The 13,320-nt window shown below is 42.5% G+C and overlaps 2 protein-coding genes across 2 annotated transcripts; both read right to left on the reverse strand.

The window, feature by feature from the left end:
• LOC140534884 (E3 ubiquitin-protein ligase TRIM35-like) lies at positions 1-3,419 on the reverse strand. Its single transcript, XM_072656456.1, has 6 exons — positions 2,786-3,419; positions 2,030-2,125; positions 1,688-1,918; positions 1,489-1,511; positions 1,087-1,205; positions 1-699 (listed from the first exon to the last, which is right to left on the reverse strand). The coding sequence occupies exons 1-6, from the start codon at positions 3,188-3,190 to the stop codon at positions 155-157; spliced, it is 1,419 nt and encodes a 472-aa protein (XP_072512557.1). The 5' UTR covers positions 3,191-3,419; the 3' UTR covers positions 1-154.
• A 2,780-nt stretch (positions 3,420-6,199) lies between these two features.
• Positions 6,200-12,600, reverse strand: LOC140576727 (nuclear factor 7, brain-like). The gene is made up of 6 exons (XM_072696282.1): positions 12,030-12,600; positions 11,676-11,771; positions 11,334-11,564; positions 10,128-10,150; positions 9,919-10,034; positions 6,200-7,660 (listed from the first exon to the last, which is right to left on the reverse strand). The coding sequence occupies exons 1-6, from the start codon at positions 12,429-12,431 to the stop codon at positions 7,110-7,112; spliced, it is 1,419 nt and encodes a 472-aa protein (XP_072552383.1). The 5' UTR covers positions 12,432-12,600; the 3' UTR covers positions 6,200-7,109.
• Positions 12,601-13,320: the final 720 nt, after the last annotated feature.

Here is a 13,320-nt window from a genome sequence, read left to right on the forward strand (position 1 = left end):
TGACTCTTATAATCATCATTTTATTTACACACACATGTTAGGATGTAATGGTACTGATACATTATTTAAAATATACATTAATGACGTTCTTCTGATGATAATTCATAAACCTGTTCACTACCTGTAGAAATGTTCATTCTGAGCAGTGTTAACTTTACCTGTGCTGTTCCACTGTTACTGACGTCTTCACTGGTAAGATCCTCAGAGGACCAACAGACCCGTTCCAGAAATACGGTAAAACTCTCTCAGTGAAAGTGTGTGTTATAGTGTGCAGGTGCGTGTTGGTTAGAAGATCAGTGAAGGTCACTTTTCCCCTGTCCCAGTCCAGCTGCACTCTGACTCTCTGCAGCTTCTCTTTAGGGGTGAGGTATTGACCTGACTGTCCTGGGCAGTGTGTTAAGTATTCATCACTGCTTTTCCAGTAGCTCAGACTCCAAACTGAATCCCAGAAACAGTCTCCCTTTCTTGTTACACAATCTGGGATCAAACCCAGTGCCCAGTAATCACTGTCTCCAACCTGGACGTACCAGCAGTGTGTCCCTGAGGTAAAACCCTCTGAACCCAGAACACACACATGCTTATCAAATCTCTCTGGATTATCAGGAACTGATGATCTCTGGTTTCTGTTTTCTACAGCAGTGAGATCATCAGACAGGTGGAGGTGTGGGTATGCAGTGTTGGGGTCCAGAGTAACAGGAGCTGAGGAGAGAGAACCAAATGAAACATCATGTTTTTCTCCCATTTCAGTAACTGGTTTACCTCTACAGACTGTTTCCTCACTTTGAGTAAAACAGCTTTAGAGAAAGATTCCAGATCACAGATCAACTTTAATCCTGGACTAAGTCTGGAGCTCCAGTTCAGTGCAGCACTAAAAGGGATGTTCAGTAGTGAATGGTGTTTTACAGTCCAGTGGCAGATCTGATCTGGACATGGTTGAACATTTTCAGACCTACTGACTCTGAAACTGACTCCTGAATTAGATCCTGCAGATCAATGTAGAGAACATGGAGACCCAGAACATCTGCAAGAAGCAGTCCAGAAGCAGACTGAGTCTGAGAGATCAGCCCTGAGAGGAACACGACTTACTGTACTGCACAATCTCCTGCATCTTCTCCCACACTCTGAACTTCAGGTTGGAAAGGTGTTTGGCTACATTGATCAGAGCTCCTGATGTCTTCTCTGGATGCTTTGGTGAGCGCTGAACTCTGAAAGTAGAAGATTTCACTGTATAAAGTTCACAGCCTGTCATTTATTGACCTAATCATCAATATTTGATTCCATTTATTGCCTCCAATCAATAATTCTGTTGTTTCTGTCAAATCAATATTTCTGCTGCTGTTCTCCTTCCTCCAACATTAACCCACAATCCTTCTTCACCTTCATTCCATTACAATACACTCATATTTACAATCAGTCCAATAGACTGTGGATTTAAATGGAGTCAGTAATTGAACAGTAGATAAAATGGGTGATCTGACACTGACTTACTGTTTCTCTGTAGACTTGAAGTTCTGAGAGGAGAAAGAAAGAGAACAGCTTTAAAAATGAAGAGTCTTTTCAGGTGGATTTCAGATGAAATTGAGGAAGAAATTCATGTCTAAAGTCCCGAACCACACTGATCAAACACACACCAGTATGAGAGAGAGAGAGAGAGAGAGAGAGAGAGAGATGGTAAAGAGACTCTTACTTGTAAGAACTGAACGTCCTCAGCTTCCATCTCCTTCTCTATGTTTCTGATTGTGTCTGAAAGAGATGATATTTCTCTATTCATCTCCTCAATCTTCCTCCTCATCATCTGACTCTTCTGCTCCTCTTCCTCCTTCAGTGCAGCTATCCTTGCTGCTTCTTCATCTCTCAGAAACTGGTGAAGCTTCTCAAACTCCTCCTTTATCTGCCTCTCTGTGTGCTGGACCTGCGTCTGGAATGAGAGGCCATTAGGAAACACCACCTCTAACAGATGTTCTACAAGCTTTTACCTCCTACAGGATAAGTGGACACTCCTCACAAACATGACCAGATGATGGATCACCTGAATGTGGGCTGCTGTTCGGTCATAGTCTTCTTTAGCTTCCTCTAAGACCTTCAGGTTCTTCTGTAGAGACTCTAAAGCAGTCTGGAGTTTAGTCTATAAAAACAAACCCAACAGATCAGCTGAGTGAATTCTGCTCTTTACAGTGTCCACTTACTTTAGATATTTCATTTGCCAGCAGTCTCACATATAGTGGAGAGTCTATGGGTGGAGCCTTAAAAGTGATTTGCCATCCCGGGTCCCTTCTATTTGAGATGAAGGTAGAGCTGATTGGTTATTGATTGGTAATTGATTGGTTATTAGGTTGTCAGTCCTGGTTTGGGTGAAGTCTGGAACTCACTGCAACCAGACTATCAGTGCTATGATTAAACCCTCTGAGTGAAAGTGTAGTTGTGTTGTTAAACTGAACTCTTCTCTAAAGCACAGTTATCCAGTGTTCTTCTCAGTATGGAGGAGCTCTTTTATCATCTTATGGGTTTGAGTTTGTTGGACGAGAGAACAGTAGTGTAGTAGTGTAGTTTTAGAACCCATGTTCCTAAATCACTTTACAGCCAGTATGAAAAGCTCTATCCAGTATAAACCTGAATTAAATATAATATCTACAGACTGATAATTCACTCATGCTGTTTGCTGTTGCTCTGAAACCACTCCCACTGACAGACTTCACCTCCAACACACAGAACAGGTTGATCTGCTTCTGAACTGAGAAAGACTTTCTAGAGTTTAGAAATGGAAGCTCTAGAAGAAATCTCCTACCTTAAGGTCAGCCACAGCTTCATCTACTGGACAGCAGTCGTGAGTTTTGTGTTTCCTCGAGTCCCGACACACCAAACACACCGGCTGCTGATCGTCCAAACAGAAGAGCTTGAGTTTCTCATTGTGCAGACTGCAGACCACCTCAGACCCTGCTGAAGATCTCTGACTCCTGCTCTCTAGAAGAGCTTCACACAGGTTCTTTATTGTAAGGCTAAGAGGAGGCTCTTCTTTCGAGGATCTTCTCCTACAAAGTGGACATTCTCGAGACCCCTTAGTCTCCCAGAACGTCTGCAGACAGGTTCTACACACACTGTGGCTACAGGACAGAACAACAGGATCCCTGAAGATCTCACAGCACACAGGACAGGAAAGCTCTTCTTCTGAAAGAGGGGTTCTAGCAGCCATTTCCTCCAACTGCTGCTGTGCTGCTTCTCTGTAATGGCTCCTTCAGTCCAAACTTCACTTTCACTTTCAGGACGTCTGTGATGATCAGAGCAGCATGGTGGAGAATCAGCCGCTGTAGACCTTTATCCCACTGAGTGAGTTTCAGCTCCTTTCAGAAATCACACCTCAGGATCCAGAACCATCCAGTCAGTGTTGAACAGCTTCTTGTTGGAGTCTCTGAGTGGAGTAAATGCAGAGTGAAGAAAGATCAGAGTGACAGTATGAGATTTACTTCCTCCAACAGGTGGAGGGAGTGTAGAGGTGGAGGGGCTTTGAGAAAGAAGGAAGTCAGTCAGATACTCTATTCTGTGTGCTTTCTCCACTAGGTGGCATCAGTTCATCACCAACCTGAAACAAGGAGCTCTCAGATGAGTAAAGGTGATCAGTTTTTGTAAAGTCCAGATCTTCCAGATTAAGGAGGTAAAATGTGGGTGTAGCTATATTTCATATTCGTAAATATCTTCTTCTTCATATTGTCCTCCTTATGGCGTGCAGAAACTTCCATGAGTAGGGACACGTTGAAACATGAGCTGCATTTTGTTGTTGTAGGAATTTATTATTTTTATTGAAGAACAACTTTAGGACTTTTTATGTGAACTTCAGGTTCCAGAGTGTTCATACTGTTTTGTTTTGAGGTTATTTTCTTAAAGATCCTTTCATTCTTAAAGATGTTTCTGCTAATATCTGAAGACAAGGGAGGATCTAAAGGATCCTCCAAACGGAATAATCCTTCTTATGGATGAGATCGAGGAAGCTGTGAGAGGGAGGATGTCAAGAAATCACACCTATAAAAGATCACAGTTCAAGATGGTACACTACTCTACACAGCATCTTTTGCTTTTCGATTAGGCAAATCTGGTACCTGGTACCTGGAACCGGATACTTTTTAGTACCGGCTCACTCATGGTTCCAAGCGAGCCGAGCAGAGAATAAGAATTGACGTGTCCCCTTGGAGAGAAAACCGTCACTCTATGAGACACAATGCAAACATCCAGCACAAACTAGCCATTTGTAACATCTCCGAGCTAATCTCTCGAAGCTTTTGGGCGAATAGCTATTTCAATGGTCGCTACTGATGACAAAGCCTGTTTTTGGCCTTAAAGTAGTTGACGCATTTCACTGACATAGGCTTTGTGTCTACAGACTATCTAGCTACATTAGCTAATTATTGTTGTGCCATGTGCTATTGTGTATATCGCTGCTGTCCAATGAATAACATGTATCTCAATTTTTGTCCATTTTTAGTTTTCTCCATAGTTTGAACCCTGTAACTGCTTCTGTACACTTTGTAAAGAATTCTGAATGAAAGGACCAATAAAAAGAAGCTTCAAAATGATTAAAGCTTAAAAGATTAATTAATTATACTTTTACATTGACTTTCATTGAAAGTTAAGGTTTTTTCCTCCTCCTGTAAAGTTGCCATTTTTGGAGATGCGTTTTTCACTGGACAGTGATGAAATGCACTTGACGACATCGGTTGCTACACACGTGGACAAAATTGTTGGTACCCCTCGGTTAATGAAAGAAAAACCCACAATGGTCACAGAAATAACTAGAATCTGACAAAAATAATAATAAATAAAAATGCTATGAAAATTAACTAATTAAAGTCAGACATTACTTTTCAACCATGATTTAACAGAATTATTAAAAAAATTAACTCATGAAACAGGCCTGGACAGAAATGATGGTACCCTTTACTTAATATTTTGTTGCACAACTGTTTGAGGCAATAACTGCAATTAAATGATTCCTGTAACTGTCAATGAGACTTCTACACCTCTTAGCAGGTATTTTGGCTCACTCCTATTTTGAGCAAACACTTGTTTCAGGTTTGAAGGGTGCCTTTTCCAGACGGAATGTTTCAGCTCCTTCCAAAGATGCTCAATAGGATTTAGGTCAGGGCTCATAGAAGGCAGAATAGCTCTTCAGCATAGTCCAATGTTTTTGACTGTGTGTTTGGGTCATTATCCTGATGCAAGACCCATGACCTGCAAATTAGACCAAGCTTTCTGACACTGGGCAGCACATTTCCCTCTAGAATCCCTTGACAGTCTTGAGATTTCATTGTACCCTGCACAGATTCAAGACTCCCTGTGCCAGATGCAGCAAAGCAGCCCCATAACATAACAGAGCCTCCTCCATGTTTCACAGTTGGGACAGTGTTCTTTTCTTGATATGCTTAATTTTTCCATCTGTGAACATAGAGCTGATGTGCCTTGGAAAAAAGTTAAATTTCTGTCTCATCTGTCTATAGGACATTCTCCCAGAAGCTTTGAGGCTTGTCAACATGTAGTTTGGCAAATTTCAGTCTGGATGTTTTATGATTTGTTTTCAACAATGGTGTCCTCCTTGGTCATCTCCCATGAAGTCCACTTTGGCTCAAACAATGATGGATGGTTTGATCTGATACTGATGTTCCTTGAGCTTGAAGTTCACCTTTAATCTCTTAAGTTTTTCTGGGCTCTTTTGTTACCATTCATATTATCCGTCTCTTTGATTTGTCATCAATTTTCCTCCTGCAGCCACGTCCAGGGAGGTTGGCTACAGTCCCATGGATCTTACATTTCTGAATAATATCTGCAACTGTAGTCACAGGAACATCAACCTGCTTGGAGATGGTCTTATAACCTTTACCTTTAACATGCTTGTCTATAATTTTCTTTCTCCTGAGACAACTCTTTCCTTCGCTTCTTCTGGTCCATGTTGAGTGTGGTACACACCATGTCACCAAACAGCACAGTGACTACCTGTAGCCCTATATATAGGCCCACTGACTGATTACAAGATTGTAGACACCTGTGGTGCTAATTAGTGGAGACACCTTCATTTAACATCTCCCTTTGCTCACATTATTTTCAGGGGTACCATTTCTGTAAAAATAATTCTGTTGAAGCATGGTTCAAAATCAATGTCGGATTTTCATTGGTTAATTTTCATAGAATTTTTATTTATTATTACTTTTGTCAGATTCAAGTTATTTCTGTGACAATTGTGGGTTTTTCTTTCATTAACTGAGGGGTACCAACAATTTCTTGTATGTGTGTATGTCATATTGTGAAGCTGCCGATTGACCATCACTGTTTGTTCTGAATAGACTCTTAACAGACTCACATTAACTTTTTTTACACAGGATATTTTATTATCGGATACATTTTCTTTCACCATCTGGCTGGGCATGTAGGAGAAACGCTATGATAATAAAAACAGTTCAGGCCTTTAAATAAAGAGTTATCTACAAACTGAGACATAGAAGTGGATATGTGTTACTGTCTGTCTGTAACAAGCTAACATGTCTTTTTTAAATAGAGCTGATAAATAGCACAGTGCTAACTCGGTTAGCTTGTTGCTAACATAGCTAGTTACCAAAAATGATTTACCACAAATTCTTTATTTTACTCTCTTAATATGACAGATAAGCTTTAAACAAACCCATTTGAAATCTGAAAATCTGTTTAGATGCCCATTTTAAATCTATAGTGTAGTGTTTTGAGATGTGGTAGCCGGAAAACGAACCAGGTACCAAAATGTGAGTCAAGTAGTGTAGATACCATACAGTGGAAAAGCACCATATGTGGACAGAACTATTGGGACACCTGCTCATCCATCGTTTCTTCTGAAATCAAGGGTATTAAAAAGAGTAACCTTAGTCTCTACTGTCCAGGGAAGAAGGCTTTCTACTAGATCTTGTAGGGGCATTGCTGTCTACTAACAAGGTTCTTCAGAGAACCAAAAGATCACACAGTTAAGGAGTTAGAAGGGGTTTATGACGTCACATGATCAGATTTTAATCTCTTTCTGGAACAGAAGCTCTTTTGTTCACTCCCCCATGGACTCCATACCTTCAACCCAGATTTGGAGATCCAATAAAAGAGCACCGTCAACTTCCACTGTGTTGTTCCACTGCTACCGACGTCTTTCCTGCTAAGATCCTCAGAGGACAAGGAGTCACATTGCAGAAGTATGGCAGAACTCTATCAGTGAAAGTATGTGTTATAGTGTGCAGGTGTGCATTGGTTGGTAGATCAGTGAAGGTCAGCTCGCCCCTGTCCCAGTCCAGCTGCACTCTCAGACTCTGCAGCTTCTCCTTAGGTGTGACATAGTGACGTGGCGCTCCTGGGCAGCGGATCCAGTACTTGCCAGTGCCTTTACTGTAGTTGAGTCTCCACAGTGAACGCCAGAAAGAGTCTCCCTTTCTCGATACAGACTCTGGTATCAAACCCAGTGACCAGTCATCACTGTCTCCAACCTGGACGTCCCAGCAGTGTGTCCCTGAGTTAAAAGCTTCAGATCCCAGAACACACCCATACTTATCAAATCTCTCTGGATTATCAGGAAGTGATGAGCCCTGGTCTCTCTTATCTACAGCAGTGAGATCATCAGACAGGTGGAGGTTTGGGTGTGCAGTGTTGGGGTCCAAAGTAACAGGGGCTGAGGAGAGAAGAGAACATCCACTTTTATATACATCTTAATTTATGCATGTTAATGTTTCATACATATTATAAATAACTGCTATTCTTGTCCATTTGTGCCACCAAAGAAGGACGACCATGGAAAGTGCTGCTAGGCACAACATCACTAAAAGAAACAGTGTGTTGAAATGAGGCAAGGAAAGTTGCAAGTTCAAGGAGATGGGAGACAACAGTTGTCCCTGTGATGGGAAAGGCTTAAAAGGGGATGCAAAAGGAGGTGTTTATTAAATGCCAGTGCTCCAAATGTGCAGATTTATCCAGTCTTGACATAAAAATTTGCAAGGTCAGATATTACCAGGTGACCCTGGATTTCAAGTCTCACTTTGTCTAATCGCACATTTGTTCAGTGCTCTGTCTCCAGTCCTACATGTCTACCAAGTAGAAAGTCCCTAAAAGAATCCACAGTCAGTTGAAGGCCAAGTCCCCACCCCCCAACTTTTCTGCAACAGCACAGTCCGCAAGCCCTTCACCTAAGTTAAGTGTTTACAGAAAAACGGCTTAGTAACGTCAAGACTTTGTAAAGTAGTGCCCTTAAACAGATCGTCTTTCAGGTCCTTAAAACCTTTTGACAATCATCTGTGCCTGTTTCAGACGTCTTTACGAAGTCAGACATGGCTACTGCTCTGGTGGATAACTGCTGTTCTCTTGCCATCCCTCCAGTCCAAGCAAAGACTGGAACCTCCTCTTTGTTATGGGTTAGTTTGCCTCCACTTTCCCCACTTCAGCTCGCAACCAGTCCATCCACCACAGCACACCTCCACACTTCAATCTCAGTCTGAGCAGTGGCTTGATTTCACTGCTAGACAAAAGCAGTACCTCATGTCCTGGTGTGAACTGGCTGGTGCGAGCGTTCAGGTTACACTAGGCTCTACGACTGCTCCCTCATAGACGCTGAAACAACTAGCAGATCACGTCCACTTCTACACTTCCTTACCACATTTAGACTTGCACTCCACTTTAGGAGGTTAGGAAGCCACTCTACAATAACAGGAAGTTGTCTCCTGGCCAAGTTTAATCTTTGGTCCAGGGACTGTAAACAACTATGCAGGCTGATACTTCCTACACTGTGAGTGGGAGTCAATGGGACACGCCTCTAGTTCTGTGTTGACTGTGCACAGAAGTTCCTTCAGAATTATCACCTAAGTAATTATTGACTTCTGTTTGGGTCTTACTCAAATTCAATGTCTAAGTAGCTACATCACTCCCCTGAGGGACAACATAGTTGGTGTAGTTGAGGTAGCCCTGAAGGGAGATAAATTGCTGCTTGCACATTGGGGTGAATCAACAAAATTGGTGCAGTCAAGCTTGGACTGCAGAAGGTAAGCATGCAAGGAGATAGAGCCCAAAACCTGCAGGAATGTAACAGCTACAGACTGCCATTGATAGGATTGAGAGGCCACAAGCAAGAGGGCAAGAACTAGATTAATAGAGCATTGATGGCATGTTGTGAAGGTTGCACACATAAGGCAGGATATTTTGATCATTAAGACCAAGATCCAAGACGTCTTTGGACTTAGAATAGAGGCAGGGAGAAGAAAGGAGTGGTTGGGACGAATAGTAGAGGAGTCAGGATGAAATATGAATTAGTTGGGATAAATAAAGAACGGGATGGAATGAAGAACTAGAGGCCAGGGAGGAATGTCCAGAAGATTCAGAGTGATCTCAGAATGTTGAGAAGCCTTGAGAAGCCTTGAGAAGACACTGCTCCCAAGTAAAATTAGGAGAGAACCCAGCTAGTTATCCTAGATAACATGCCCATATGGGGTCTGTTTGGGCAGCCCAACTGGGAACCAGAACATTTTGTCCATAGGTTCCATGTTGGCCCCACATATAGATGCCCACCAGGGTCAGTGATGGGACCAGGAAGGGTTAAACATGGGCCTTATCTGGATAGTACACTGCACATGGGGCCTAGATGGGACCCTTGTGAGATTAGTGTGGGTTGTAACATTGTACTGGGTCCCAGTACCCACCCAGCCCACATTTCACCCATGGGAACTCCGCATGAGCATGTTTGCTGGGATCAGACGTAGCTCTATTAATGCACAAGTTTTCACAGGAAACTGAAGGACGTGAGGAGTCTTTATACATGGTAGTATGCAGAGAGAGAGAGAGGAGTCTGGTCGTCGTCTTTCTCTCAAATTGAAGTTGAAAATTCTCCTCAATCTGGAAGCAGACTGAGTCTGAGAGATCAACCCTGAGAGGAACACGACTTACTGTACTGCACAATCTCCTGCATCTTCTCCCACACTCTGAACTTCAGGTTGGAAAGGTGTTTGGCTACATTGATCAGAGCTCCTGGTACTTCTAGATCCTTTGGTGAGTGCTGAACTCTGAAAATAGAAGACTGTCAAATTCTATTCTATGTACATTTTTGAGTCAGTATTTGAACAGTAGATAAAATGGGTGATCTGACACTGACTTACTGTTTCTCTGTAGACTTGAAGCTCTGAGAGGAGAAAGAAAGAGAACAGCTTTAAGTGAGTCTTTTTTGAGTCTTTTCAGGTGGGGAAGACTATATATCCCTATTCACATTAACCTGCATTCCCAATGCCTTTGGCATATACACACATGGACAAAATTGTTTGTACCCCTCGGTTAATGAAAGAAGAACCCACAATAGTCACAGAAATAAATTGAATTTGACAAAAGTGATAATAAATAAAAATGCTATGAATATTAACCAATGGAAGTCAAACATTGCTTTTCAACCATGCTTCAACAGAATTATTTTAAACTCATGAAAAAGGCCTGGACAGAAATGATGGCACCCTGATGGCACTTAATATTTTGTTGCACAACCTTTTGAGGCAATCACTGCAATCAAATGATTCCTGTAACTGTCAGTGAGACTTCTGCACCTCTCAGCAGGTATTTTTGCCCACTCCTCATGAGCAAACTGCTTCAGTTGTCTCAGGTTTGAAGGGTGCTTTTTCAGACAGCATGTTTCAGCTCCTTCCAAAGATGTTCAATATGATTTAGGTCATGGCTCAAAGAAGGCCACTTCAGAATAGCCAATGTTTTCCTCTTAGCCATTCTTGGGTGTTTTTAGCTGTGTGTTTGGGTCATTATCCTATTGCAAGACCCATGACCTGCAAATGACCCATGACCTCTGTAATACGAGTAACCTTGTAAGTCGCTCTGGATAAGAACGTCAGCTAAATGCCATAAATGTAAATGTAAATGTAAAATGAGACCAAGCTTTCTGACACTGAGCAGCACATTTCTCTCTAGAATCCCTTGATAGTCTTGAGATTTCATTGTACCCTGCACAGATTCAAGATACCCTGTGCCAGATGCAGCGAAGCAGCCCCAGAACATAACAGAGCCTCCTCCATGTTTCACAGTAGGGACAGTGTTCTTCGCTTCCTCTGGTCCATGTTGAGTGTGGAACACACCATGTCACCAAACAGCACAGTGACTACCTGTAGCCCATATGAAGGCCTACTGTGATGTAACTTTACATTACAAATGTTTATTAACCTTATTAACTGTAGCTAGTTGAATCTACCTTTCTCTCCTCTTCCTGTCTTTATTCCATCTCCTGTATCCGTCGTTTCACGATAAACGCCCTCTGCTTTTCTAATTGGGATTTCATGAAATTTCATCACTTCTGGTAAAGAGACTCTTACTTGTAAGAACTGAACGTCCTCAGCTTCCATCTCCTTCTCTATGTTTCTGATTGTGTCTGAAAGAGATGATATTTCTCCATTCATCTCCTCAATCTTCCTCCTCATCATCTGACTCTTCTGCTCCTCTTCCTCCTTCAGTGCAGCTATCCTTGCTGCTTCTTCATCTCTCAGAAACTGGTGAAGCTTCTCAAACTCCTCCTTTATCTGCCTCTCTGTGTGCTGGGCCTGCGTCTGCAATGAGAGACCATTAGGAAACACCACCTCTAACAGATGTTCTACAAGCTTTTACCTCCTACAGGATAAGTGGACACTCATCACAAACATGACCAGATGACGGATCACCTGAATGTGGGTTGCTGTTCGGTCATAGTCTTCTTTAGCTTCCTCTAAGACCTTCAGGTTCTTCTGTAGAGGCTTCAAAGCAGTCTGGAGTTTAGTCTGGAATTAAAAGGTAGTTTGGGTTCTTAAAGTATGGAAACCTTCAGCTCAGTAAAGTAAAGAAAAGATAACATATCTCTCCATGTTTATGATTAACTCATATTTTCTGATCTTTGCCTGGAATCCACACCCACTAACTGCCTTCCCCTCAATCTTACACAGCAGGTTAATCCACTTCTCAACTGAGACATTTTTACATTTAGATTTATTTAGATTTCATCAATGAAAATAACAATAATAACAAAACAGACATCAAACCTTTTCAGTCAGAGCCTCATCAATTGGACAGAAGCGGTGATTTCTGTGTTTCCTCGAGTCCCGACACACCACACACACTGGCTGCTGATCGTCCAAACAGAAAAGCTTGAGTTTCTCATTGTGCAGACTGCAGACCACCTCAGACCCTGCTGAAGATCTCTGACTGCTGCTCTCTAGAAAAGCCTCACAGACGTTCTTCAGTACCAGGTTAGTAGGAGGCTCAAGTTTCGAGGATCTTCTCCTACAAACTGGACATTCTCGAGACCTCTTAGTCTCCCAGAACGTCTGCTGACAGGTTCTACACACACTGTGGCTACAGGACAGAACAACAGGATCCCTGAAGATCTCACAGCACACAGGACAGGAAAGCTCTTCTTCTGAAAGAGGGGTTCTAGCAGCCATGTCCTCCAACTGCTGCTGTGCTGCTTCTCTGTAATGGCTCCTTCAGTCCCAACTTCACTTTCACTTTCAGGACGTCTGTGATGATCAGAGCAGCATGGTGGAGAATCAGACGCTGTAGCCCTTTATCCCGCTGAGTGAGTTTCAGCTCCTTTCAGAAATCACACTTCAAGATCCAGACCCAGTGTAGAGGAGGAGGGGCTTTGAAAAAGGAGGGGTCAGTCAGATACTCTATTGTAACTGTGTGATTTCTCCACTAGGTGGCATCAGTTCATCACCAACCTGAAACAAGGAGCTCTCAGATGTGAGGAGCTGATCAGTTTCTATTAATCAGAATTTGCTGGCGGAGTTTACACAGATGCCTCCTGACCTTCTCATCAACACATCATTTTAAACAATGTTTTTTGGCTGCCATGACCAAGTCTGTACGTCTTGAGGAAAACCTGCCCTTTGAGCTGGAAATCAAGACAGGCAACGGTGATGCTTTGCTATTGGAAATCTTCGACCACATTACCTCGTGTATCCACCGACTACATTGCCATTCTTTTCCACCAGCTTCCCCTCTTGAGCAATGTTATTTTTTTAGCTGTTGGAAGTTGGTGGCAACATCACATGACAATCACTTGACAAACTCCTAATCACTTAGTAAGCATTGTCTGTGGTAAACATCCAACTGCCGTTGGAGAAGGAGCAGCTTACGAAACATCTTTTGAACGGTCACAGCCTCAACACAGGCATGCTAAAGTGAAATGAAAAGGAAGAGGAGATCAGCCACCTCAACCATGGCACGGTCTGATCTCCTAAGATCTCGTAAGAGTGAGATAGAGCGTGAAGAACAGAAACAGGGTTAGCTCGTCTGTGGTGTGGAGCATGAGAGTTCTGCCTTTGCTCC

Source organism: Salminus brasiliensis, chromosome 14, assembly GCF_030463535.1.
Source record: "Salminus brasiliensis chromosome 14, fSalBra1.hap2, whole genome shotgun sequence".
Taxonomy (NCBI): domain Eukaryota; kingdom Metazoa; phylum Chordata; class Actinopteri; order Characiformes; family Bryconidae; genus Salminus; species Salminus brasiliensis.